The 23,917-nt window shown below is 58.1% G+C and overlaps 2 protein-coding genes across 5 annotated transcripts; one reads left to right on the top strand and one right to left on the bottom strand.

The window, feature by feature from the left end:
- Window positions 1–374: 374 nt before the first annotated feature.
- LOC146437225 (cell adhesion molecule CEACAM21-like) lies at window positions 375–13,488 on the bottom strand. 4 transcript variants are annotated; one of them, XM_085059960.1, is made up of 7 exons: window positions 13,354–13,480; window positions 10,973–11,083; window positions 4,366–4,701; window positions 3,985–4,254; window positions 3,752–3,811; window positions 2,566–2,614; window positions 375–1,887 (listed from the first exon to the last, which is right to left on the bottom strand). In XM_085059960.1, exons 1-6 carry the CDS (start codon window positions 13,445–13,447, stop codon window positions 2,577–2,579), a joined length of 909 nt encoding a protein of 302 aa, XP_084916086.1. In that variant the 5' UTR covers window positions 13,448–13,480; the 3' UTR covers window positions 375–1,887; window positions 2,566–2,576. The 4 variants fall into 4 exon arrangements, with proteins under 4 accessions (XP_084916086.1, XP_084916088.1, XP_084916089.1 ...); XM_085059962.1 differs by lacking the exon at window positions 10,973–11,083 and having other exon boundaries at window positions 13,354–13,488; XM_085059963.1 differs by lacking the exons at window positions 10,973–11,083; window positions 13,354–13,480 and adding an exon at window positions 5,877–6,100.
- A 47-nt stretch (window positions 13,489–13,535) lies between these two features.
- Window positions 13,536–19,471, top strand: LOC146437224 (uncharacterized). Its single transcript, XM_085059958.1, has 5 exons — window positions 13,536–13,879; window positions 16,826–16,972; window positions 17,239–17,275; window positions 17,669–17,776; window positions 18,027–19,471. The coding sequence occupies exons 1-5, from the start codon at window positions 13,610–13,612 to the stop codon at window positions 18,461–18,463; spliced, it is 999 nt and encodes a 332-aa protein (XP_084916084.1). The 5' UTR covers window positions 13,536–13,609; the 3' UTR covers window positions 18,464–19,471.
- Window positions 19,472–23,917: the final 4,446 nt, after the last annotated feature.

Below are 23,917 nucleotides of genomic sequence, written 5' to 3'. Positions count from 1 at the left end.
TCCTGCCTGGGCAATGCCAGGGTGGCTGCCAGGCTCCCATGACTCAGGGAATGGGGACAGGTTAAAAATACCCTCACCCGGATTTGGAGCAGAGTTGTTGGGCTGTTTTTAACCCCAGCTGAGTCCCTCAGGCTGTCACTGCCACAGGAGCCGGGTGCGGGAGGGATGGGGATGCAGGAACCTCACAACAGGAGCAACTTATGTTTTCAAGAGCAATGGATCATCTCAGAGAGCTGGACATCGGGATAAATCCAGCATTCCCAGATCTGCCACCAGCTACAAACCATGAAAGGCTGATTCCTATCCCACTGCTACCCGAGGCTCCAGACACCCCGAGGGTGTTTCCCATCCCTAAACATCACAGCAATATCCTCTGGAATAACACAAACTCTTTATTAGCAGCAACAGACAAACAAACCACAAAGTCTCCAGAACAATTCACAGACAACTTCCCAAAACACTAAGAAAAGTATTTTTGGTAAAACGTGTGGCTACGTTTCACACCCTCAAGTGCAACAGAGAACGTGACAACCTGCCCTGCAGCTTCCAACGGGGTTGGAATCTTGTTTATTCCACCTAAACTCCTCTGCTTCCTTTAATGGTTCCATGAAACCCCAGGCTGAGATGGCCCATTGTTAACAGTCCCTGAATATCCCAGTGATCTCCCCCACAATTTTCCAGTTTGCCCTCAAAGAGGTGTAGGACAGCTCAAGGATGGGGTTTGAGCCTCTCCCAGGAGATCTGTTCTCCAAGGTGAAAGGATAGCTCCAGGGAAAGGGAACTGCCTGGTCACCTGGCCAGGAAAGCCTTTGAGGCTCTTCAGGCAAAAGCCCAGAAACACAGCCTGGATCAGTGGCTTGGAGCAGGGAGAGGTCCCCAACCTGCTCCAGAGGTGCTGGAGATGGGATCAGGGAGAGCTCTGGACCTGGCATTTCCCCCATCAGATTAAAAGGGTTGCAAATGTCCCATGGTGACCAACAGTGGGGTTCAGCACCCCGGGAGAGCATCCAGTTCTCTCCAGGCTGAAGATGCCTGCTGTGCCTCCAGGCTCAGCCAAAGGAGTAACATCCCCTTCACAGCAAAGCCCAGCTGCTCCTGTGGAAGCAGCACAGAGATGGAAGGGACAGGAGGGGACAAGGATAGGGCTGCCCTGGCCAGCCAACCAGGCCAAGGCTGCCATCACCCGCAGGAGCAGCAAACGGGAAGTACAAGCTGGCACCAGCACTCATGCTGGGAAAAGGATGGGATGTCCCCAGGGCTGTCCCCAGATCCTGCAGAGCCCAAGGCTGGAGGAGATGAGCTCAGAAGCACCCCTACATCAGCCAGCTGCAGGGATTTCTTTGGGATTTGCTTTCAAAATTTGAATTCCTCTGCTGCACCCCCATTTTCTGCCACCTTCCACTGCTTCCAGTCCCCTCCTGGATGCACACACAGCAAAATCCTGCCCTCTCTGCTCCCTCTGAGGGTCACATGGAGTAGGATGCCCACAGCCTCAGCCTCCTAGCCCCCCTGGCAAACCCCTGACATAGCAGGACACCAGGAGGCCCCAGGGAGGTAGGGCTGGCACCGTGGCACCTCCCAGCAGCCCCAGGACTGTGGATTTGCCCAGCAGGGGTAGAGGCTTTTTCCAGAGCCATCAGCCCATCCAGGCCTCTGGAGGAAGCCAAGAGGACAGAGGGATGGAGCAGGTACATCCCTCTCCCCAGCAATGCGTGACAGGAAGAGCAGGACAACATAAAAATAGTCCAAACCAGTGTTTCCCAAAAAAATATTTGCAGGTTCTGGCAGCTTGAACACTTCAGAGGAGAGGCTGGGATGGGATGGGACACATGGCATTCCCAACAGCATCCATCATCAGGGAAGGGCAACATCAGGGCTGATCCAGTTCTACATGCAAGGAGAAGAGAGGTCTCCATCCGAGCCACATCCTGGGTACTTGGACCCCTCTGTGGCCTCAGCCAGCTCAGCGTGTCCCATGCTGGCAGTGGCAGCACCAGAAGTGGACTTCTGCTCCACTCCAAATTGCAGGAGTTACCTTGGCCAATTTATCTCTGGGGAGAGTTCCCTGGCATGTGCACAAGAAACCTGAGAGCTCTTTTGTTTGCAACCCACCACCACATGGGATAGGTTTTCTAACCTTAGGGATGAACATCCTTGTCCTTACCCTCCAGGAAGCTCCAGTGAACAGCCCAAGTGCGTTTGTGCTCGCACAGAGTGAGCAATTTCTGAGAAAATCTTGAGAATCACTCGCTTCCCAGCAATCTCTGGAGCATTCAAAAGCCCACCCATTATCCAGAGCTAAAACAACCATGAGTGTGAGGCTCTGGGTGGGGTAAGCAAGAATATTTCCACAGTAAATCCCACTGGGGATTAAACAGAGGGGACAGCAAATCCTTTGAGCCTCTGGAGTGGGAGAACAGCCTCTTACCAGAGAGGCTGGGATAGCACCCTGAGCTCTCCCACTTCTCCAGCTTACTCAGACAGCCAAGGATAAATTTGGGCTTGTAGAGAGCAAACTGGCTGGAGTAGCAGGGCCACCCCAAGACAGGGCTGGAGGCATCTTACCAACAGTTGTTTCACGAGTCCCGCCTTCTCTGCCACCACACGAGGACACCTGGGGACAAAGCAGCGTCATCAGAGAATTCCAGAATCACTTGGGTTGGAGGGATCTTTAAAGCCCATCCAGTTCCAACCCCCTGCCACGGGCAAGAACACCTTCCACTACACCAAGCTGCTCAGAGCCCCATCATCATCATCATCATCACCACCACCACCATCATCATCATAATCCTCTCCATTAAATGCCCTGGAGATGCCTTTTCCACCCGGGAAACCTCAATCCAGGAGCCCCTCAGCCCCTTCTTCATACAGGACTGTGATTTGGGGTCTGGGGGAGACCCCCCCTGCTCACCCCATACTGTCCCACAGGTCCCACCCCAACAGCTGGGGAGGGGATCAGCCACCAGCTCTGGCCATGTGTGACCTGTGTCCCCAGGGATAAGGGAAGTGAAACGGAATGACACAAGCAGGAGCATGGCCAGCAGCTTTTCCAGCACCTCCCCAGCGCCCAGAGGGTTCTCACAGGAAAAACCTGAAATCTTTGTGCAATACAAAAACACACCTACAACCCCTAGGGAGAACCTCCCACTCCATCCAAACCACCACATCCAGGTCCTGGCGTGGGTGGGTCTTGGTTTCTTCTGCAGTTGGCAGTCTGAGAATTCAAATCCTCGCTTTGGCAGAGATTAGGGATGGGGTGGGATGGGCCAGAAAACACACTCTCCAGCTCCAAAAAAGGAGGAAAAGCATGACTGGAGGCACCTTTCCCTTCTGAGGACAGAAAAGCCTCAGAGCACAGCAGGGGCTCAGTGCTGTCACCCTAGAAGGGATGTGTGACATTCCCTGGATTTTGTGGGGGCTGACCCAGATCAGAACAGTCAAATATCATCTCCTGCATGTCCTGGACATGCATGAGGGGTTTTTATGGCTTTCCCACTCATGTCTGGGAAGAGCGAGACAAGGGAAAACCAAGGACAATGGAGGCATGAAGGACTTCCTTGGACTGGAGACACCCTGCTGGAAACAGCAGCTGTGATAAAGCCCAGCCCTGCCCATGGGATGCCAGGGTGGGCAAGCCAGGTCCTGGCAGGGATGTGCCATATGGGACCCTCTTGTGGCCACAGCACCCTCCATGGCACCCACCAGGGCAAAGAGTCATCCCAGCACCCATCTTCTCCATCCCAGCACCCACCTGCGAGTGAGCCGATGAGGACACAGCCTAGGACCACGGGCAGGACCACGTTTTCTGAGTCTGCAAAGGGGAGAACCCAGATGCTCTGCACCAGAGCAAATTTAACCTTCCACCCACACCCCACCAGCAAAACCTGCCTGCTCAGCACAGGCAGGGACAGACAATCCCTTTTTGGGGCTGTCTGGCTGTCTCCCCCGGTTCTTTCCCTGGGCACGGGGAAGGAATGCACTCACGGTGGACATGGAGCAGGAAGGAGGTCTCGTTCTGGCTCACGGCATTGCTCACCACACACGTGTAGTACCCACTGTCACTTATCGATGCCCGCAGGATGCGGAGCGTGCTGTTCCTCACAAACAGGATGCGCTCACTTTCCAGGAGCAGCTCTCCATTTTTCTTCCACCAGTAGAAGTCTGCCTTCCCTTTCAGCACATTGCAAACCAGTTTGGTGTTGCCTCCTGCCTTCACCCAGGATTTGCCCACAATTTTTGGCTCGGACAGCGGTTCTGGGAGAGGCAGAGGCACCGTCAGCACTCAAACCCGCAGCTCCGTGGATCCTAGGCCGCAGTAATCCCGGCTCCCAGCCACGGAGGGAGGCTGGCCACAGCACCACTCACCAACAACGCGCAGATGGAACCAGTCCGTGGCCTCCTCCTGGGACCTGAGGCGGTAGAAGCGGCTGTCCCCGCGCTGCAGCACCACCTGCAGCGACAGGTCCGACTCATTGAACATCGTGCGGTTCTCGTAGGGTCGGGACATGATACTGCGGGGGGAGGGATCGGAGGCATAGCTGAGGATGACTCCCTCCTCTGTGCCAGCTCTGTATTCCCAGAACACTGCCCTGCTCCCCTGCAGCGGAGGGGCCATCAGCAGCACGGTGCAGCCCACAGCTGACACCAGGCTCCCCGAGGCCGGGCGCAGGTCAGCGGAGTAGCAGGGAGCAAGCGTGCGGGCTGGAAGAGAAATCAGGAGTCACCCCACAGCTGCAGGGATCCCACTTCATCCACCTGGGAGGTGCTGCAGGAGCCGTTCCTGCAGCACCTCACAAACAGCAGAGCTGAGGAGGGAATTATTTATAGAATCATGAATCACGGAAGGGTTTGGGTTGGAAGGGACCTTAAAGATCACCCAGTCCCACCCCCTGCCATGGGCAGGGACACCTTCCACTAGGCCAAGCTGCTCCAAGCCCTGTCCAACCTTGCCTTGGACACTTCCAGGGATCCAAGGGCAGCCACAGCTCCTCTGGGCAACCTCTGCCAGGGCCTCCCCACCCTCACAGGGAACAACTTCTCCCAATATCCCATCTAACCCTTCCCTCTGGCAGTCGGAAGGCACTCCCCCTTGTTCTGTCATTCTACACCCTTGTCAGAAGTCCCTCTCCAGCTCTCCTGGATCCCCTTTAGGCCTGGCAGAGGCTCTGAGCTCTCCCTGGATCCTCCTCTTCTCCAGGCTGAACACCCGCAGCTCTCCCAGCCTGGCTCCAGAGCAGAGGGGCTCCAGCCCTCGGAGCATCTCTGTGAACTCCTCTCCAGCAGCTCCAGGTCCTTCCTGTGCTGAGCCCAGGGCTGGGGCAGTTCCGCAGGTGGGTCTCACCTGAGAGGGGCAGAGGGGCTGAATCCCCCCTCACCTCCTGCCCACGCTCTGAGGGTGAAGCCGAGCTGGCCGGGGCCGTGCGGAGCTTCTCATCCGCCAACAGCGCCAAATCTTGAAGCAGAGACATGGAAACGCTCCCTGGTGCTTTGCCGGAGCACAGATGGAGCTGCGGGAACCCCCGGGCACACACACCCCCCACACCCCCGGGTCCCTGCCAGGAACAGGCGCGGAGATCCGAGAAAAGCCGCAAGTCCCTTCCCGACCTTCCCCTAAAAGCTTTTCTCCAAAATTAAGGCGTGCCCGAGCCTGGAGTCTCCCTCGCGTGTTAAATCAGGTGCCAGGAAAAGCTCCCTAAGCCCGGAGCGGCTCCATGCGGCGGGGGCGTCCCGCCCTCTGTCCCCTTCGGCCCGCGGCCCAACTCGGCCCAACTCAGCCAGAGCTCCCCAGACCGCGCCGGGGACACCCAGGGGCACAGCCGGGACGGGACTGACCCGCGGGGCTCCCGGACACCCCCCGCCCCCGGGCTGACACTCGCCTGTGACCCCCGGGGCTGCCGCGCTGCCGGGGGCGACGAGGAGGAGGAGGAGGGGGACGGGGAACATCTGCGGGGCCGGCGCGGCGACAGCTCCGCCACGAGGCTCCGGCAGCTTCGCTGGGGTGCGACTAGGCGGTTCCTCCCCTCCGTCTTCTCCTCCTCTTCTCTTCCCCTCTCCTCCCCTCTCCTTCCCTCTTTTCTCTCCTTTCCCTTCCTCCACTCCCCTTCTTCCCTTCTCCTCACCTCCTTTCTTCCCCTTCTCTCTTCTCCTCCTCCTCCTCCTCTTGTTCTCTTCTCCTCCCCGCCCTTCTCCTCTCCTCTTCCCCTCTTCTTTCCTTCCTTCCTTCCTTTCCCTTCCCCTCCACTCCCCTCCTTTCCCTCTCCCTCCTCTCCCCTCCCTTCCTCTCCTCCTCCCCTGTTTTCTTCTCCTCCTCCTCCTCTGTTTTCTTCTCCTCCTCTCTTCCTCCACCCTCTACCCTCCCTCTTCCATTTCCAGGACATCCAAAACCAACACACAGACCCCCCCCAAGGCGCTGCCTTCTCCTCCTGTCCCTCCTCTACCTGCCACGGTGTAAAACCCCCAAATCCCAGCTCAGGAGCACCGGAGAATGGCCTCAGCCCGTTCCCTGTTCCCAGGATCCCACCACAGCCACAGAAACTGGGGATTTAGTAATTTCCCGGAGCAGCCCTTCCAACTCCAAGCAGAGCTGGGGGAAGGATGGGACGTGGCTGGGACACAGATATCCCATATCTCCTGCAGGAGATTCATCACAGAATGTTCCAGGCAGGGCAGGGACAATGTTTTTCTCCTTCCCCAGGTTGTTTCCATCACCTGGGCAGCTTGGGAGGTGCAGGGGGCACAAACAGATGCTTCATGGCAGCAAAAATACCCCACCTATTTGGTTCTTTTAGGGGCTGCAAAACCAACCCTCAAGATGTAAAGATTATTAGATATAGATTAGATATATAGATAAATAGATGGAAATAGATTAGATATAGATCAGCCAAGCCAAACTGGTCTCCCATGCAGGAGAAAGCAGGTTCATATATCCCCAACATGATCTATTCCTGGCCTCTAATAAACTTCAGATACCCATAATAAACTCAATACCCATCACCTCTGGGTCCCCTTGGTCCCTCCGGAGAAGGGCCATCCCCAGGGAGGCGGCGGTTTGGCAGCTTGGAGCCCCTCAGAGGGGAGATGCTGTGCCCGGATCAGTGATGTGGGTGAAAGCAGTGGCATTGGGGGTCCGAGGGCAAGTGAGAGGTGGCCACACACCTGCCGTGGCTACAGCTGCAAACGGGATGTTGGAAGCAGCTGCTCTCAGGAATTCACACCTCCCGGCACCTGTGTGTGCACAAACCTCGGGGACAGCAGCGCTGGGGGCAGGGTGGGCCACCACCCCTGAAAAAGCATCCCCCAAAGCTTTTGGGATGTCTCGTGGAGGATGCTCTGCTCCTACCACGGGAGCAGCAAGGGGAGCAGGGCTGGAGCTGGGACCAGACACAGCGGGTCCGGGGGAGGATCTCCAGGGGGACATCAAGAGGAGGAACAGCGACACTGGTGTGCCCAGGCAGGAGCCCACGCAGCCATCCCAATCCCACTAGAGGGAGCGAGGAGATCAACTGTGCAAGGAGCCAGCAGAGGCGCTGGGACCAGGGAGCCCAGCCCAGGGAAGGAGCTGCAGCAGAAAGTTGCCTGTAATTCCATTGATGGAGCCTGGGGATGCTCCTGGTTGGGGTATGGATGTCTCAGGAGCCGCTGTCTTGCCTTGGGATGTTCCAGAGGGTGCTGCTGGGTCGTTAGGACTCCTCATCCCTCCTGGAAAAGCTCACGGGTCCAGGGTTTTATGGGGCTCCTCCATCCATTCTTTCACTGGCAAACTCCCACCACCAGCGCAGGGAGCAGCCCTGGATCCCCATGGAGCCACCCTGCTCCTCCTTTCCTTCTCTTCCTACCCCTTGGCTCCCAATCTCTAGGTGCCACCCCCAGCTGAGGTCAGGAAGGGCTGTGAGGACCAGCTAGTGCCCATCCAACCTAATGTCCTGTGCCATGTAGGATGACCACCCATCCCTCCAGCCTCCATGTGTGAGGCTGGAGCAACTCTGATGCCACCAGGCAGGGAATGTCCCACCTGCTCTGTGATAACAGGAACAAGCAAACCCTGGCTCCAGCCCCCAGGCAGGAGGGACCCAGGGAAGGGCTTGGGGTGCTCCCAGGGCTTACAGGAAAGAGGCTGGATGCTGATTCCTCCCTTACAGCCCTGTAGTGAACCCCCTGGCTTACAGGGAAGAGGCTGGATGCTGATTCCTCCCTTACAGCCCTGTAGTGAACCCCCTGGCTTACAGGGAAGAGGCTGGATGCTGATTCCTCCCTTACAGCCCTGTAGTGAACCCCCTGGCTTACAGGGAAGAGGCTGGATGCTGATTCCTCCCTTACAGCCCTGTAGTGAGCACACAGTGGGGCACCCTAAGGCTGAGAGCCCAAAAAACTGCTGTCCCTCTAAAGCCAGGTGGGCATCAACTCAAAATGTGCAAATTCACCCCAAATCTGTGCTCATGGTTTGGCTTCTGCTAAGACAGAAGCAGGCAGGGAGCACACACTGGCTTGAGGAACTCCCCAAGCAGGGGAAGGGGCCTCTCTCAGCTCTGGGAGCAGTAAATGGAGCTCAGCATCCTCACACAGAGCCACAGAGTTCTGGGGAGGGGGAGGGGGCTGTAAAAGTGCTGAGCCAGCAGGTAACCTGTGGCAGGAGGCTCTGAGTCAGCCCCAAGAATGGTTTCGCTGAAACCAGCCCCCTTCCCAGCCTCCACTAGGCTCCAGATTCCTGGGAACAGGCAGAGGGTCTCTGCTCTCCCACAGCCTCTGTCCATCTGTGTGTGCAGAGGACAGGGACAGGGACTGGGGACCACTGGGAAGCCTGGCTGGAGGTCCCTGCACAGCACTGGGCCAAACTGGGCAGTTTGAGGCTGACATAGGTGAGTTTGGGGGTAAGGATGAGGCTGATGGACAAAGTCTCTATTTAAAGGGGTGACTGGGGCTGTGGTTTGTGCACTGCAGGACAGGAACCATGGAATGCTCTGCTCTGGAGCCAGGCTGGGAGAGTTGGGGGTGTCCAGCCTGGAGAAGAGAAGGATCCAGGGAGACCTCAGAGCCCCTTCCAGGGCCTAAAGGAGCTCCAGGAGAGCTGGAGAGGGACTGGGGGCAAGGGTGTAGAATGACAGAACAAGGGGGAATGGCTTCCCACTGCCAGAGGTCAGCTATAGATGGGATATTGGGAAGGAATTCCTGGCTGTGAGGGTGGTGAGGTCCTGGCACAGAGTGCCCAGAGAAGCTGTGGCTGCCCCTGGATCCCTGGAAGTGTCCAAGGCCAGGCTGGACAGGGCTTGGAGTAGGCTGGGATAGTGGAAGATGTCCCTGCCCATGGCAGGGGGTGGCACTGGATGAGCTTTCAGATCCCTTCCAACCCAAACCATGCTGGGATTCTGGTTCTAGGGAACAAGGCAGGATCAAGGCCCTCTGAGAGCTGAGACAGGGGGAAAATGAAGCACAGAAGGGCAGATGGCCAAGGCTCAGTGAACCCCTTGGCTGTGCTGGACTGTGGAATAGGGCTGGATATGGGAACAGGGCTGGATATGGGAACATAGCTGGATATGGGAACAGGGCTGGTCCCTGGCACCTGGAGAGGGAGGTCCCCACGGCCAGGGCAGGGCTGAGCCCAGCACAGAGCTTCCAGTGGGTGCTCCACAGGTCAGGAAGTTGAGCTGATCCCTTGCCTTGGCTCAATGCACTGACCTTCCCATTGGAAGTACGGGGTGATGGGGAAGAGGTTTTTTCCCCAAAACACCACAGCACAGGAACTGACGAGTTCCAATCGAAAGACAAACATGTGAGGGCACATTCCAGGGAGGTTACAGCAGCTCCTGAGCTGCACGCGATGACTTCACGTCCCAGGGGCTGCTGTTTCCTGAGGGAGGACGGTGTGGCCAACACATGTTCGGAGCCATCAGCTGCCGGAGCCAGCGCCGGGCTGGGCTTGGCTTAAAGGAGCAGCCGCAAGAGCTGACACCCGGCTCGGGGACCTCCCCGGGGAGGAGCATCCTGCACTGACCCAGCTCAGCGGGTCTGCTTTGGCCAACCCACAGACATCCCATAAAACATGGAAAACAACAAAAATTGCACATTCCACCATCCTGCCTGAAGCAAACTGAAGCGAATCCAAGGGACAGGCTGGGAAATCCCAGCCACAGCTCCATGTCCATGTCGGCATCTCCTGCTGGATTTCCTCCATCCCAGAACCTAATTGACAGCACAGGGAGCCCCCAACAAGCCCCTCTCTCTCTTCTGTTCCCCTGCACTTGCTCTGCACCACAGGGCACTGAGGAAACAGATTTCCAGCCTGTGCCTAACCCGGCTCTCCCAGTGCACACACCAGGAAACATCAAAAGTGAAAAACAACTTTTCAGCCAGGGTTAAGGCTTTTTTTCTTTTCCCCTGGCTCCCACCCAATTTTCTCTGCACAGTTCCAGTTCTGGTGCTGCCCTAACTCACAGACAAACCTTCTCTCTCCAAGAGAGCAGCCCCAAGCTCCCGGGTTCTAGTTGTTCCTGGGCAGAGCTCAGCTGTGCCCCTGCCCCATCCAGTGGAGCAGCATGCAGATGACTGGTCCCAGGTTCCTTCAACAGAAACATCCGTGTCCCAAATGGCAAATCATAGAATTATGGAATAGTTTGGGTTGGAGGGGATCTTAAAGCTCATCCTGTTCCACCCCCCTGCCATGGGCAGGGACACCTTCCACTAGACCAGGCTAACAACTGCTTGTTCCCCAGATGTGTCTTTTCCAGCTCTTCCCTCCTCACCTGGCTCTGCAGGTCCTGAGCCTTTTTCATGAGAACAATCAGGAGGGTTGGCATGTCATGGCATCTTTGTAGACATAATGAGTCACCTCCCTCCCAGCTCTGTGCCCTTCCCAAACTCCAAGAAAGGCATCTCGCCTAGGGAAACAGCTCTGTGCCAGGGCAGGGATGGTGCTACAACAGAGCCACGCCGGGCTCTGGGCACACTGAGATGGCAGAGAGACAGGGAAAACACTCACAGCCTTCGAAGACACTTGGGGTGGGAGATCCCCTGCTCTCGGGAGCATCCAGACGGATGCAGCAGGGAGGTGGGAGCAGCAAGGTTTCCCAAGGAGTCCAGCAGCTCCTTCCTGGCGGAAGAGCAGAGCAGGGAGCAATGAGAGTGGGCACTGAGGCCAGCGAGCAGCATGAGCTGAGAGGCTTTGGCTGGTAATAAATCAGTTCTCAGCCCTCCAGAATCCCAGTCTGCCTCTTGACCACAGCAAGTCCCTCGTTCTCCCTCCAGTGCAGCTCAGCAGGGCTTGGGGAACAGGGGGTGTAGCCCCCAAACTGCAGCAGCGCTGCCTTTGTGCTTGAAGAGTAAGATGAAAAACCTTTTGCTCCCTAGAGGATGCCAAGGAAGCCACCAGCCTCCTGTCCATCCTCTGCCATCACCCATCACAGCCCACTGGAGAAACTGGGTCAGCAAGTGATCAGATCTGTGACCCAAAGGTATTTGTAGAGCCTGGCCAAAGGCTTTTACAACAGCAACACAAGTTGACTAATTAGCCCCTTTCCCACATTTGGGAGGTCATGAAAGCAGGTCATAGGGCCCTGCAGAGCCAGGGCCACCAGCTGCTGCCACAACCAGAGCCTGGAGTGATGGGGAAAGGAGAAACAAGTGGGACCAGAGCCACTCATGGTGCATGGTGACCCCATGGGCTCCAGCTTGGGCAGAAGGAAAGGCAGGAGCTGCTGGAGCCTTTGCCATGCTCTGTGTGCCCCACACACCATCAGCTTGGACATCAGGGCCACCCGCTGCCATCACTAGTGGTGACTGCATTTGGGGGTGGGCAGGGAACCAACACTCAGCCAGAACAGCCCCCAACAAGGGCCATATCCTCATCTGCTGGGGAGGGATCCCCAAATAGTCTCACGCTGCTTCATTTTCCCCCTGGACACATGGGAGAGTGGGCAACCCCCCTTCAAACAGGGTGCAGAGCCCAGCAGTGCCACATGGACACCAACACCATTCCTGAGAGAAAAGGAAGCTGGAAGGATGCTGGAAAGATTTTCCTTACATCTCCTGCCCAGCAGCTGAAGGAAGGGACAATTCCCATTTCCCCACCCCAACCCAAGATGACTGGGGACCTGAGAGGAAGATGCTGCTTCATCCCAGCCCCAGAAAGAAATCGGGAAAAGAGGAACTGGACCTGCTCTTTGCCTTTGAGTCATCCCAGAAAGTCCGGGCTTAAGGGCCAAATCCTGAACCGAGGTCATTCCTGAGGTATCACACACAGGGTTAAGCCTGTCAAGGATCACAACCTAGCAGGGCTTTAGGTCTCACCGAGGAGGGCAGCACTGTGGGGACCCACATGGTGGGGGTCAGCCCTGGGGGTTCAGAGGAGCTCTGGCTTCATGGCCACATCTTGGTGACAACGTCCCCATGTGTATCCATGGCTGTGGTGTTGCTCTGGGGACACTGGGCTGAGGAGGGGATGGCCCATGTGGCAGCCAACTCCGTGGTGGGTGTGGGCACTGCTGATTTGATTGGGGTCTAGGCTGAGGCCACCCACCCTTCCCACAGCCCAGCAGGACAGGAAGCAATGGTCCTGCAGGGACCTGAGTGCTCCTGTGGTTCCTCAGGGTCTCACTTTTGTTGCACAGGTAACAGCACCAGGAGCCACAGGCTCACCTGAACACGGAGCCACCACGGCAGTGCCAGGAAATGCCAGGTTTTCCCACCTTTCTGTCTGCTTTCCAAACTGCTCCACATTTCCATTGTGGAATAATGGAGACGTGACCCAGCAGCAGGATAGGGGCCTGCAGGAGCATAGGGCTCATCAGAGAATGGGCAGGGTGGGCACAGCAAAGCCTCCAGGAGATGCTCAGCAGCTCTTGCCCTCTTTCCTGTAAAGCTTCACCTCTCAGAGCCTTTTGTGGTGGCCAGAGCTGACATGTGGCTCATCACCAAAACCCAGCTCAGGTCATGTCCCTCCAGCCCTGAGACCTTCTGTTCTCAGCCCAGGCAGCACAGGGGGCTTCTCGCCTGGGGTCACCCCACCAGCACCCACACTGCCCTGTGAGGGTGGCATGAAGCACAGTTATAAATCCTGGAATGGGTTGAGTGGGAAGCAACTTAAAGCTCATCCCACCTCACCCAAACCACGGGCAGGAACATCTTCCAGTATCCCAGGTTGCTCCAAGCCCTATCCAACCCGGCCTTGGACACTTCCAGGGATCCAGGGGCAGCCACAGCTTCTCTGGGCACCCTGTGCCAGGGCCTCTCCTTCCTCACAGGGAAGAATCTGTTCCCAATATCCCATCTCCCCCTGCCCTCTGGCAGAGTGACGCCATTCCCATTTGTCCTGTCACTATGTCCCCGTGAAGTGTCACTCTGGGGCTCCCTGCGGACACGCACCGTTCCCGCTGTCCCACAGGCGACAGGACACCTGCGGCCGCGCCTCGTCCCCGCGGTCCCGCTGCCTCCCGAGCCACAGCCCCGGGGCCACCATCGCAGCCGTGTCCCCGCGGTCCCCTCGGTGGCTGAGGACGCTCCGCCCCCTCGGCCCCTGGCCACCCCCACCGCCCCACCCACCGTCCCACCCTCCGCCCGCCCCGCCGGTCCCTCCCGCGCTCGGCCCGGGGCAGGGGAACCGGGACGGGCCGGGCCGGCCATGGCCCCGCACCCCCCCGGCGCCGGCCAGTACCTGCGCTCCGACAGCGGCGGCTCCGAGACGCCTATGCTGGCCAAGGCTCCCGATGGCGATGCCGGTGCCGGTGCCTGTCCCGGCGCCGGTCCGGACGGCGGCCCCGGTGCGGCGCGGGGGCAGCGGCGGCGGCGGTGCGGGCCGCTGTGGGGCAGCGTGGCCGTCATGGCCATCCTGGCCCTGCAGATCGCCTCCACCACCGGCCTCTTCGTCTACTTCACCATGGCCATCTCCAAGGTGAGCTTTGTCCCGGGACCGGCCGCGGGGCTCTGCCGGCTCCCCACCCCGCGCCTCTGCCCGCCGGGCACGGCAGCGACTGGCGCTGCCTCGCCGCGGATCCAGATGTGGACTGGGGGGTGGACACTGTCCCCAGCTCCCCAGGGAGCCACAGATCTAGATGTGGGGTGGGGGTGGAAATTCCCGAGCTCCGCCCGGAGCTGCAGATCCAGCTGTGGAGGCGGGGGCAGAGGGATGGACACTGACGCACGTCCAGATGTGGAGAGACGGCGCCTTTGTCCTGGGCTCGCCTGGAGCTGAGGGCTTGCACTGGGAGAGGGGGGCTCTGCCCTGGGATCCCATCGGAGTCTCCAGCCCCGGATGGGGAAGCAGGGGGACTTCCCTGGACTCCAGGCCCCACTGACCCCTGGTTCCCACTTCATTTGTCCCTTACCCAATTCCTATCTCCCCCCCACACACACTCCAGGATCCCTAAATCCTCCTCACCCCCTCTGGGAGATGCTGAGACTCTCCACTATCAGGACACCCCGATTCCAGAGCTCCTCGCTTGCTCCAGTGCAATCCCACCAACTGTGCTGGGATCCCGCCATTCCCACCTCCCATGGGGTCACTCACACTCACACAGCCACTCCCAAACTTGGCCGTGACGGGTCTGATCCTTTCAGCAGCCTCCCCAGCCCCTCCCCTCAACCGCTGATTCCGACCCACAGCAACCCCACGGAGGGAAACGGCGAGCAGGAGATCCATGGGCAGAGAGAAATTCGGGGCTGGCGGCAGCTCCATGGATGCCACCTTTATCCATGAGGGTGCAGCAAAAAAAGGGTCCTGCAGTGCCAGACATTCCACAAATCACACCAGAGACGGGGGGAAAAGAGCCCTGCCCACGGATGCAGGAGGAATAAACAGCCTGTCTGGATGAAGCGGAGCACCCTTTGGAGTGGGCTCCAGCCCTCCTTTGGGCTTTGTTTCCACCCCTGGGTCACATGAGGTCCCGCTGTGAGAGATTTACATGAAAGGCGGAGAGAGGAGGGGAATGGGGAGACACAGCCCCAGGCAAGAGATGGAGGGAGGAGAAAACCACTGTAGCGAAGGATGTGGGCTAATTTCAGCGGCCAGTCATTGGATCCTGCATCCAATGTGCTGGGATCCAGTGATCTGTGCTGGGAATAGGGAGTCAGTTCTCCTGGAGATCCTTTAGGCCCTGGCAGGGGCTCTGAAATCTCCCTGGAACTTCTCCAGCTGCACACCCCCAGCTCTCCCAGCCTGGCTCCAGAGCAGAGCGGCTCCAGCCCTGCAGCAGCTCGGTGGTTTTTCTGGAGCCTCTCCAGCATCTTCCCGTGCCGGGCTGGCCCCGGTTCCGCGGGCGGCACACGCCGCAGGCAGCCCGGAGGAGCTGCACGGGCGGCCCTGCCCGGACACGCAGCTGCCGCGGGCATTCCATGGGAACAGCCCCATCCCGGGGGGATTCGCTGCCTCGGCAGCACTCGGCACACCCACCTGGGCGGGCAGGTGTGTGCGGGAACAGCCTCCCAGCCCTCCCCCAGTGGGGAATGGCGAGGGGCAGCTCCGGTCAGGGGCCCAGGAGTGCCGAAATAAACCCAAATCCCTTCAGTCTGACCTCACACAGCCGTCCTGCAGATCTAGAGGCTGTATTGTATTGATCCCAACATTCTGTTGATACAGAGGCTGTATTGATCCCAATATTCTGCTGATAGGCTATCCTGACCCCAGTCTGTATCAATCTGTCGATGCAGAGGTATATCCACATGTAGATAGGATATAGATCCCAAACGTGAGCATATCCTGCTGGAGGCAGCAGGTACCCACAGCTGTGGTGGGCAGGAGGCTGAAGGGGCTCGGGGCAACCAGGATGGGGGAGACACATGGCGTGCTGGAGGTGGCCAAGCCCCAGGTGACCACGTGGCCACCCAAGGACTCCTGGGTCTGTCCTGGGACCTGGGAACCACCCAGGTGATAGAAGTAGGGTGGCCAAGATGCCAGTGTGTTCATTCCCAGCTCCTGGCACACCGATTTCAGGACAGCCATCCCATCTGTGTCTTTGTTTCTCTGGACAGCAGCACGGTGTAGTGTGACTCTATGGTCAGGGGTAAAGATCACCACGGCCACAACACAGCTGGAGTGGATCTGGACAGCCCCAGGACAGCCCTGGGTCAGGCCCAAGGAGGGAGGACTTCCCAGCACAGGAAAGTGCCCGAGCTCTGCCTGGGCTGCCCCAGCACAGTTTGGGGTCTGGGCTCAGCAGCTGGAAGGGCTGAGCTGTGCCAGAGTGTGTTTTGCAATCCCAGCTCAGCTCAGGAAGCAGCAGGAGAGTGGCCCTGGCTGCCTGGGCACGTCCAGCCTCCAACAGCAGCTCCTGCCTCCTGGCACCATGGAGCCAAACAGCTCCTGCCCCAGAGCAGTGAGCACCTCCTGCAGCTGGAGGAGCCTCATACCCCCGGGATAGGGAGGAAAAGGTAAAGGAGATGGATAATGGGAATTTTGGGTTCTTTTCTTGGTGCTATGTGGTTTTGTAAGTGTCCTTGAGTCCAGCCTCCTCCTCTTCCTCCCACTTGGTGCTGGAACTTCATGAAGGGCTGGCGTGCTTCCCGAAGCACTGGGATGATCTCCCAGGGACCACGGGTGGACTGGATGAGATTTGACCTGTTCAATTCACAAAAAACAGATTTTTGACTCAACTTGGATCCATCCAAGCCTCCTACTGCCCCCTCCATCCCACACAGGAGACACAGCAGGGTTTGGATCCCAGTGGTGCCGCCTGTCCCATCACCAGCTCCAGGATCAGGGCAGGTCAAGGTCATTCTCTGAGCACCCCTGATGCCGGAGGAGCTGGGCTGAAGGCAGCTGCCCCATGCCCACACCCCACTGCCATCCCAGCTGCTCCCTCCATCTGTCCCAGTTTGACATCCTGCTTTCTTTCCATGCCAGCTGAAATCCCAGGCTCCAAGCAGTGCAGAGGAGCTGCGGTGTTTGCAGATGCTCAATCAGCAGCCTGAAGGCTCCAGCCTGGAGGAGCTGAGCAGCAGCCAGGGCTGCCTCAAGCTGGCCAGCACCATTAAAGCCTATGTGGCCACGGTGAGCCCGGGACCAGAGGAGGGTGGCAGAGCTCCTGGTTGTCCCCCTGCCTGAGTTTTCCCATCCACCTCACCAGAGCGGTGGGAGGGGGGAATGGCCAGGATGGTTTAAGGTGGGAGTGGGACTCAGATCCTCCACAGTGAGGAGCTGGTGGGGCCCAGAGACAGCACAACAGAGATGGCGATGGAGGCTTGGAGGAGGAGCTGGGGCATGGGGAACTCCCATGTCACCTTTAACCAGGGAGCTTTCTCTTCTCTGTGGCACAGGTGACGGAGAACATCATCCGCAGGAGTGCAGTGAAGGGTGAGTCCCTCCTGGCCCAGCTCCAGGGCTGCAGCCAGAACCTGATCCATGGGAGCTGTGATCCACGGGAGGCCAGTGGGAAGGCCAGTCACTCCTGGGGCAAATTCTGGTGCTGTGAGCTGGGGCAGGAGAGGGGAGTGCCGGGATTGTCCCACTGGCAATGACAGGCACACATTCTGGGAACAGGCTGGGGGGACAGCCATGTCCATTTGTCCGGAGTCCAGGAAATTAGGGCCATGGTGCAGCACAGATGTGTTAGTTGATGATTGACGAGACATTTCCACTTCAATAACCTTTCTCTCTGGTGGGTCAGTGGGGCATTTCCCAGCTCTAATGGCACAGGGCCAGATGTCCCCAGACTCTGTCCTTACAGCATCTGTCCCTTTCCTGCAGAGGCCTGGCGGAGCTACTTCAACACCTCGGAGGGGCAGCTTCCTCCCAAAGCAGCTGGGAAGCCCTCGGCACATCTCACCCTTCGCCCACAGAGCCTGGCTCAGGATGGTGAGTCTGGGAACCCCTCTGGACACTGGTGGATCTCTGAGGTGGGAACAAGGGAGGGGCCTCCCCCAAAGGGCAGGGGACCAGGATGGAGGAGGCATTGGGTGGCCGATGGGGAGAGGTGTCTCCTGTTCACTCCAAGACCCCCTTCTCCACCCCTCCAAGCTGGACGGCTGGGAAAGAGTCAGAGCCACCCCCTCCCCTTCACCTGACCCCGCCAGGTCACTCCCCTCAGTGACTCTCCTTCCCGCAGGAAGCTCCCAGCGCTTCGGGAATCTCTCCCAGTCGTGCCGCCACGCCATCACGCACTGGGGGCACAGCAGCCTCCACTCCCACGTGCAGAACATGACGTACCGGGCCGGGCGGCTGCGGGTGGAACAGCCGGGCAAGTACTACGTGTACTCGCAGATCTACTTCCGCTACCGCGGCGCCAGCGCCCGCGACTCGGGCCCGCAGCTCGTGCAGTGCATCCAGTGGCAGCCGGCACACAGCCAGCCCGTGCTGCTGCTCAAGGGGGTGGGCACCAAGTGCTGGGCGCCTGAGGCTGACTACGGGCTCCACGCGCTCTACCAGGGGGGACTCTTCGAGCTCAAGGCCGGCGATGAGCTCTTTGTCTCCGTCTCCTCCTTGGCCGTCGACTACAATGATGCAGCAGCCAGTTATTTTGGGGCCTTCCGGCTCGACCTGTGACACCCCCTCCGCTCCCACCTGTCCCACGTGGCCCCTGGACAGCGACGGATGGCCTGGGGGTGGCACAGGGTCCTTCCCTTGCGGTGAGGGATGAGCCAAGAAGGGCACAAGGGTGACTGCCGCAGGGACTTGCTGTGCTCAGTGCCACCCCCCAAGTGGGAGGAAGCCAGGAAGCATCTCCGAGGACCTACAGGGGACATGCACGAGTGGGGACATCCCAGCCCTGGTGACACATCACCTCCCAACAGCTCCCTGCAGCAGGAGAGGCATTAGGGCCACATCTGCCACTGCAAGACAAAGTGTCCCCTTGGCAGGGTGGACCACCATGAGTCTGACCCCACCTTGGGGAGGGCTGTGGGGGGCAGGGACCCAGGGCTGGAAGCACCCCTGGGGCACAGGACTGGCACCTCTGGGGCAGAGCCTGCAGGGATGGGGCAGGTCCAGTGTCAGCCTCTGGAAGGGAAGGAAGGAGTTTCAGTTTGGGTGGATCAGAATCCTTGGACAAGGCCAGCGCTGGTTCCAGGGAGGGCAAAGGGCAGGACCGTGACACCAGAGGAGTCGCCAGTCCCGTCACCACACCTGGCACGTGGCACTGGGGCACGTGGTGACTGAGCCAGGCTACACAGGACCAGGAACTCAGCACAGCTGCTGACCAAGCAAATCTTCCCATGGGGATTTTGTCCCACTCAGCCCTCATGGACCAGTGCTTCCTCACACCTCCAGCCCTCGCAATCCCTGCAGGATTCCAGCTCCGGGTGAGCCCAGTGGTCACAGCAGGACCTTGGAGGGACCAAACCAACCCTGGGGTCAAAGGTGGGTTCGGGTAGGGCAGAGTGGGGCGCAGCTGGCTCAGCCTACGAACACTGGGGTGGGCACAGCCCCCTTTTCTAGCTATCCCCTGTACTCTCTGTATCCTACTCAGACTGGGGATTTACAGACAGAGCAGCAATGTGAGCTCCCACAAGAATGGGGCTCCCAGAAGGATGGAATAAAGCCTGTACTCCAGCACAGGTGTGGCCCCTTTGCACCCAGGACAGAGCCCAGCAAAGGCTCCTGCTCATCGTGCACCCACAGCACCTCCAAGGGCTCCACAGCTGCAGCCCCCATGCACACCTGGGGCAGTCCCAAGGGAATGTGTCCCTGCTTCTCAGCCCGGTGCCTTCATCTCCCGTGGGACAGCTCTTCCAGAGACCCCCCCAGGACCTGAGCCTGGCCCTGCTTCTGCTCCCCTGCACCCACCAGCTTCCAGGGGCTCCCACTGCTCCTCCTCTTTGAGCTGAGAATTGCCAACCCTGGCCCAGGGCACAGCCAGACCCCAGGCTCTACACTGGGCTCTTGCTGAGCAAAGGCTGCTCCTTACTTCTGCCATTCCCCCCACAGCTTTCCAGGCCTGACTCCCTGCCCTCCACATCCTTGACAAGGGCTGGGGGCTGCGCCCACACCCCCACATGCTGGACATTCCCACTGTCCAGCCCCATCTCCTGCAGGCTCACAATCCAGGGAGGTTGATAAAATTGTACAAACACCTGGACCAGCCCCAAATGCAAAGGAAGATTCCCCCACCACCTCCAAAAGCTCATCCAAAGCCAGAGAGCACCCAGAGCGTCCTCCTGCAGCCTCCAAAGGGGTGACAGGGCTGATCCCCCCATGGTAGTGCTGCAGGGTCCCATTTTCCCAGTCCCCATGGAGGGATGTGGGGAGCTGAGCTGAGCCTTGGCTCTGCAGCACTTGGCCCTGGAGCACATTGGGCTCTTGCCCAAAGCAAACAAAACACTACAAACACCTCCACTCTAAAGCCATCCCTTTCCCTCCACCTCTCATCCCACCTCCTGCTGTCCCAACCACCTTGATAACTCACAATAGAGCTCTTGACATCTCAGGTCTCAAACACCCCCAGGGAGCACCGAGTTTATCCCTCCTCAGGCAGCGGCCATGGGAGCACAGGGCTAAACCAGCCAAGCCAGGGCAACAGGAAACAGCAGGTGGTTCCAAGATTTCCTTTGAAAGGGAGTTTAAAGTGGACATGGCCCGATGGAGGCGGCAGGAGGTTGTGTTTGCCACGGAGGAAGCAGGGAAAGCAGCTCCGTGTGCGTGAGTGGGGAGAGCTGGGCTCGGAGCCAGCGGGCAATGGGCCACCCTGCCTTCCTGGAGAGGGCTCGCGGGTGGATGGATGGGAGAAGGAGAACTCCAGCAGCATCAGGGCAAAGAGCAGCCTCACCCTGTCTGGGGAGAGCCAAGCCTGGAATTCCTCACGGTGAGGAACTGGCACAGGTTATCCTGAGCAGCCTCAGCCCCCTGAGGCCCCTCTGCCTCTTCCATTGTGCTCCCTGTCCTGCTGCTTCCAGGAGAAGGGCTGGACACCCTCGGCCTGGCCAGGGCCATGCTCCCACCTGAGCAAGGGGATTGGCCACCAGCAGGAGAACCTTGCAGCAGGAAAACCCAGCCTCCACAAAACTACCCAAGGCACCTGTCCCAACACTGCCTGTCCCAGGACATGCTCCAGGGAAGAAAGAACAAAGTGTGGAAAGACCTGGATGAGGACACAACACTTTTCTCCAACCCAGGGAACAAAATCTGATGCAGAAGTGGAGCAAAGTATTAAAGGTTTCTCATACAGCTTTTTATTATTAAAATTGTTTAATAAAAATTACAACTCACTATTTTAGTGTGAGTATTGCTGACAGGTTCACTGTAGCTCCTACTAGAAAGTGAAGTCAATGGTCACTAAACTAACCTTGCATCCCCACACACAAAGGACACAGCTGATCCAGCTACACCCTTCCCAAAATCCAGTTTGTTTGGGCTGTTTTTAAAGTCACACAGGAGTGGAAACCCCCCTATGCCCCAGGTCCTTCATGGAGAAGGACAGTGGTGGCAGAGACACAACAGACATTGCAGATGTTTTTTCAGCAGAACAGTCCTGAGGGTGACAGGGATGGGGAGTCCTTAATTTAGGGGATTTGATGTGACAGCTGTGACCTGCTCACCACAGCTGCCTGGGATGAGAGAGCAGACAGTGCTGGCAATGACACTGCTCACACGTGAAGCCTCTGTGCCTCAGTTTCCCCACTTTACAAGACCCTGGTGGACATCAGGCTTTGTAAGATGCTCCAAGACCCACCAGTAAATGAATATTTAGGAGGCTGCTACTGTCTTGGTAGGGCTTCCCAATCCCTCCTGGGGGGAATTCTGATGGCACATACATGCCAGGCAGACCTGGAGCCTGTCATGGCCTTACACCAGGAGGTCTGTGTGTCCAGAGACACCCTCAGCACCCAGGAGGGGGTAACACACCATGGCTGTGTTCTTCCCATGGATCCCAGCTGGATCCCTCCCTGCAGCTGAGGGCAGATCCAGATGAGCCTCATGTGCCCAGGGAACAGGAGCTTTGGGGGAAGAGTAGTGGGGCCAACCGTCGGTGCAGGAATCAAACCCATCCCCCAGTGAGGAGCAGTTTGGCTCTCCCATGCCAAAGGCAGGGCAGATCATCCCACATGCTCCCGGTGCCTCCTCTGCCAGCACCTCCCTCAGGCTGGGGAGAGCCACAGGAGAAAATAACAGAATCCCCCAAACCTGAGAGCACCAGCTCCCCAGGTAGCACATCCCTACAGAGATGACTCTGAAACTTTGTGGCTCTTCCTTAACGGCCTTAAACTGAAGAAGGACAGGGTCAGATTGGGAAGAAATTCCCTGTGAGGGTGGGCAGGCCCTAGCACAGGTTGCCCAGAGAAGCTGTGGCTGCCCCTGGATCCCTGGCAGTGTCCAAGGCTGGGTCAGACAAGGCTTGGAGCACCCTGGGACAGTGGAAGGTGTCCCTGCACATGGCAGCGGTGGAACTGGATGGGCTTTAAGGTCCTTCCAACCCAACCCATTCCAGGATTCTATGATTCGCTCCTGCTCTAACCCAGACTGGGAGGTGAGAGGTGACTGCAGCACTAATAATGTCTCCACATTGACCTGATTTCCCATGGCTTCGCCGTGTGGATTCAATCCAGATACAAAGTGCTTCCTGCAGCCGCTGCCAAAGGACCCTCTTATCTCCAGTGCCGAGGAGCTGCTTTTACCTCAGCACAGAGATGGCCCAACCCAGGGCGTTCACGGTCCCGAGCCTTTGTCTCTAAATAAATCCTGGGGCCAAAGGCTCTTTTTTTCACCCATTTGTTGTTTATAAACCAGCTCATCTCTATCTCCAAGTTTCCATCCCCTCCCAGACAAGATCTCGTTTTACTTTCAAGTCCCCAGCCTGGCCCAAGTTCACAGTGGGGAGAGGAAATCCACGCTGAAATCCACGTCACAGCACCAGGAAATCATTCTTTGGGATATTGTAAATAAAGCACACAAAGAGAGGCAGCGGGGTGTGACCCTGGCAGCGCCCCTCGCTCTGCCCCAGGGCATCTCACCAGCCACCGCTCCCCCCAAGCAGGAATTCAGCCTGTAAAAAGAGGGAAACAAAACAGAAACCTCTTTCCTACAGTAAGAAGGATTCTTGGAGCTGCGAGATGCTCCTTAAACCCTCAGGAAAACATTAATGCTGGGGCTCTGTGAGCGAGCAGAGGAGACCCGGTGCTGCTGCAGGCAGGAGGCTCAGCTCATCCATTGTGGAGTAACAGATGGTTTGGGTCGGAAGGACCTTTAAAGGCTATTTAGTCCAACCCCATCCCAGCTGTGCTACTCCCAGCCCCTTTCCCGAGGTCCCATTGAGACCCAGAGGAAAGAAGGGAATTTCTCTCCCTTTCCAGAGCGAATTTTCTTTCCCTGCGCAGCCTCTGGCTCCAAGCAGCAGCGTGGCCATTCCTCCCTGTTCCCTCTCAGACACAGCCCGGCTCTGCCCACGGGATGAGCGAGCTGCACACAAGTGCTGAGCCAGCTCCAGCCAGGCTCACGGGCCTCCTGCACGGCTCCCATGCAATTTTCCCCTTCATTTCCCCCATGAGACAAGCTGGAGACACCAGGAAAAAAGAATTGCACTTTTAAAGAAAACTCCTCATTTTGTGTCCAGTTCAAACCCCTGCACTATTCCATAGAATCATGAAATCAGACTGGTTTGGGATGGGACCTTAAAGATCAGCTCATTGGGAGCCTCAGAGTTGGCTCCCTCCACTGCCATCCTGACCTTCCAGCATCCCACAGCCGAGAAGTGCATCCAGCCCTCACCCCTGAGAGATCCCCAAAATCATGTGCCATGAATAGGATATTGAAACCCCCCCAGGTCCTTCCAGGTTATTCATCCAGTGGATGGATGTCTCCAGCTCTGTCTTGCAACCCCATCTGTCTGCTGAATGGAATCACAGGGCTCCTCCTGAAGCAAAGCAATGGAGGAGCAAGACCTGGACGTGGTAAAATTTTTTTTACGAGTTGGAAGTGCCCTAGGGAAGAGTAACCTCTTCCACACAGCACTGTGGAGTTGGGACAACTGAGAGAGCACTCCCAGTAAATATCCAGAGTTCAGTCCCT

This window comes from Lichenostomus cassidix, chromosome 4A (genome assembly GCF_008360975.1).
Source record: "Lichenostomus cassidix isolate B80296 chromosome 4A, HeHo_3.0, whole genome shotgun sequence".
Lineage (NCBI taxonomy): Eukaryota > Metazoa > Chordata > Aves > Passeriformes > Meliphagidae > Lichenostomus > Lichenostomus cassidix.
Note: the sequence above shows the minus strand (reverse complement) of the source record. Positions and strands in the feature narration are given on the sequence as shown.

What these genes read in the sequence shown, in the direction of transcription:
- LOC146437225 (XM_085059960.1), bottom strand. Translation starts at nt 13,447, where the DNA reads ATGGTGGCCCCGGGGCTGTGGCTCGGGAGGCAGCGGGACCGCGGGGAC. An exon ending in CCTGTGGGACAGCGGGAACG is followed by an intron (nt 11,084 to 13,353) that starts GTGCGTGTCCGC and finishes CTCTTCCGCCAG; the next exon opens with GAAGGAGCTGCTGGACTCCT. An exon ending in CCCAAGTGTCTTCGAAGGCT is followed by an intron (nt 4,702 to 10,972) that starts GTGAGTGTTTTC and finishes TTTCTCTTCCAG; the next exon opens with CCCGCACGCTTGCTCCCTGC.
- LOC146437224 (XM_085059958.1), top strand. Translation starts at nt 13,610, where the DNA reads ATGGCCCCGCACCCCCCCGGCGCCGGCCAGTACCTGCGCTCCGACAGC. An exon ending in TTAAAGCCTATGTGGCCACG is followed by an intron (nt 16,973 to 17,238) that starts GTGAGCCCGGGA and finishes TCTGTGGCACAG; the next exon opens with GTGACGGAGAACATCATCCG. An exon ending in CCGCAGGAGTGCAGTGAAGG is followed by an intron (nt 17,276 to 17,668) that starts GTGAGTCCCTCC and finishes CCTTTCCTGCAG; the next exon opens with AGGCCTGGCGGAGCTACTTC.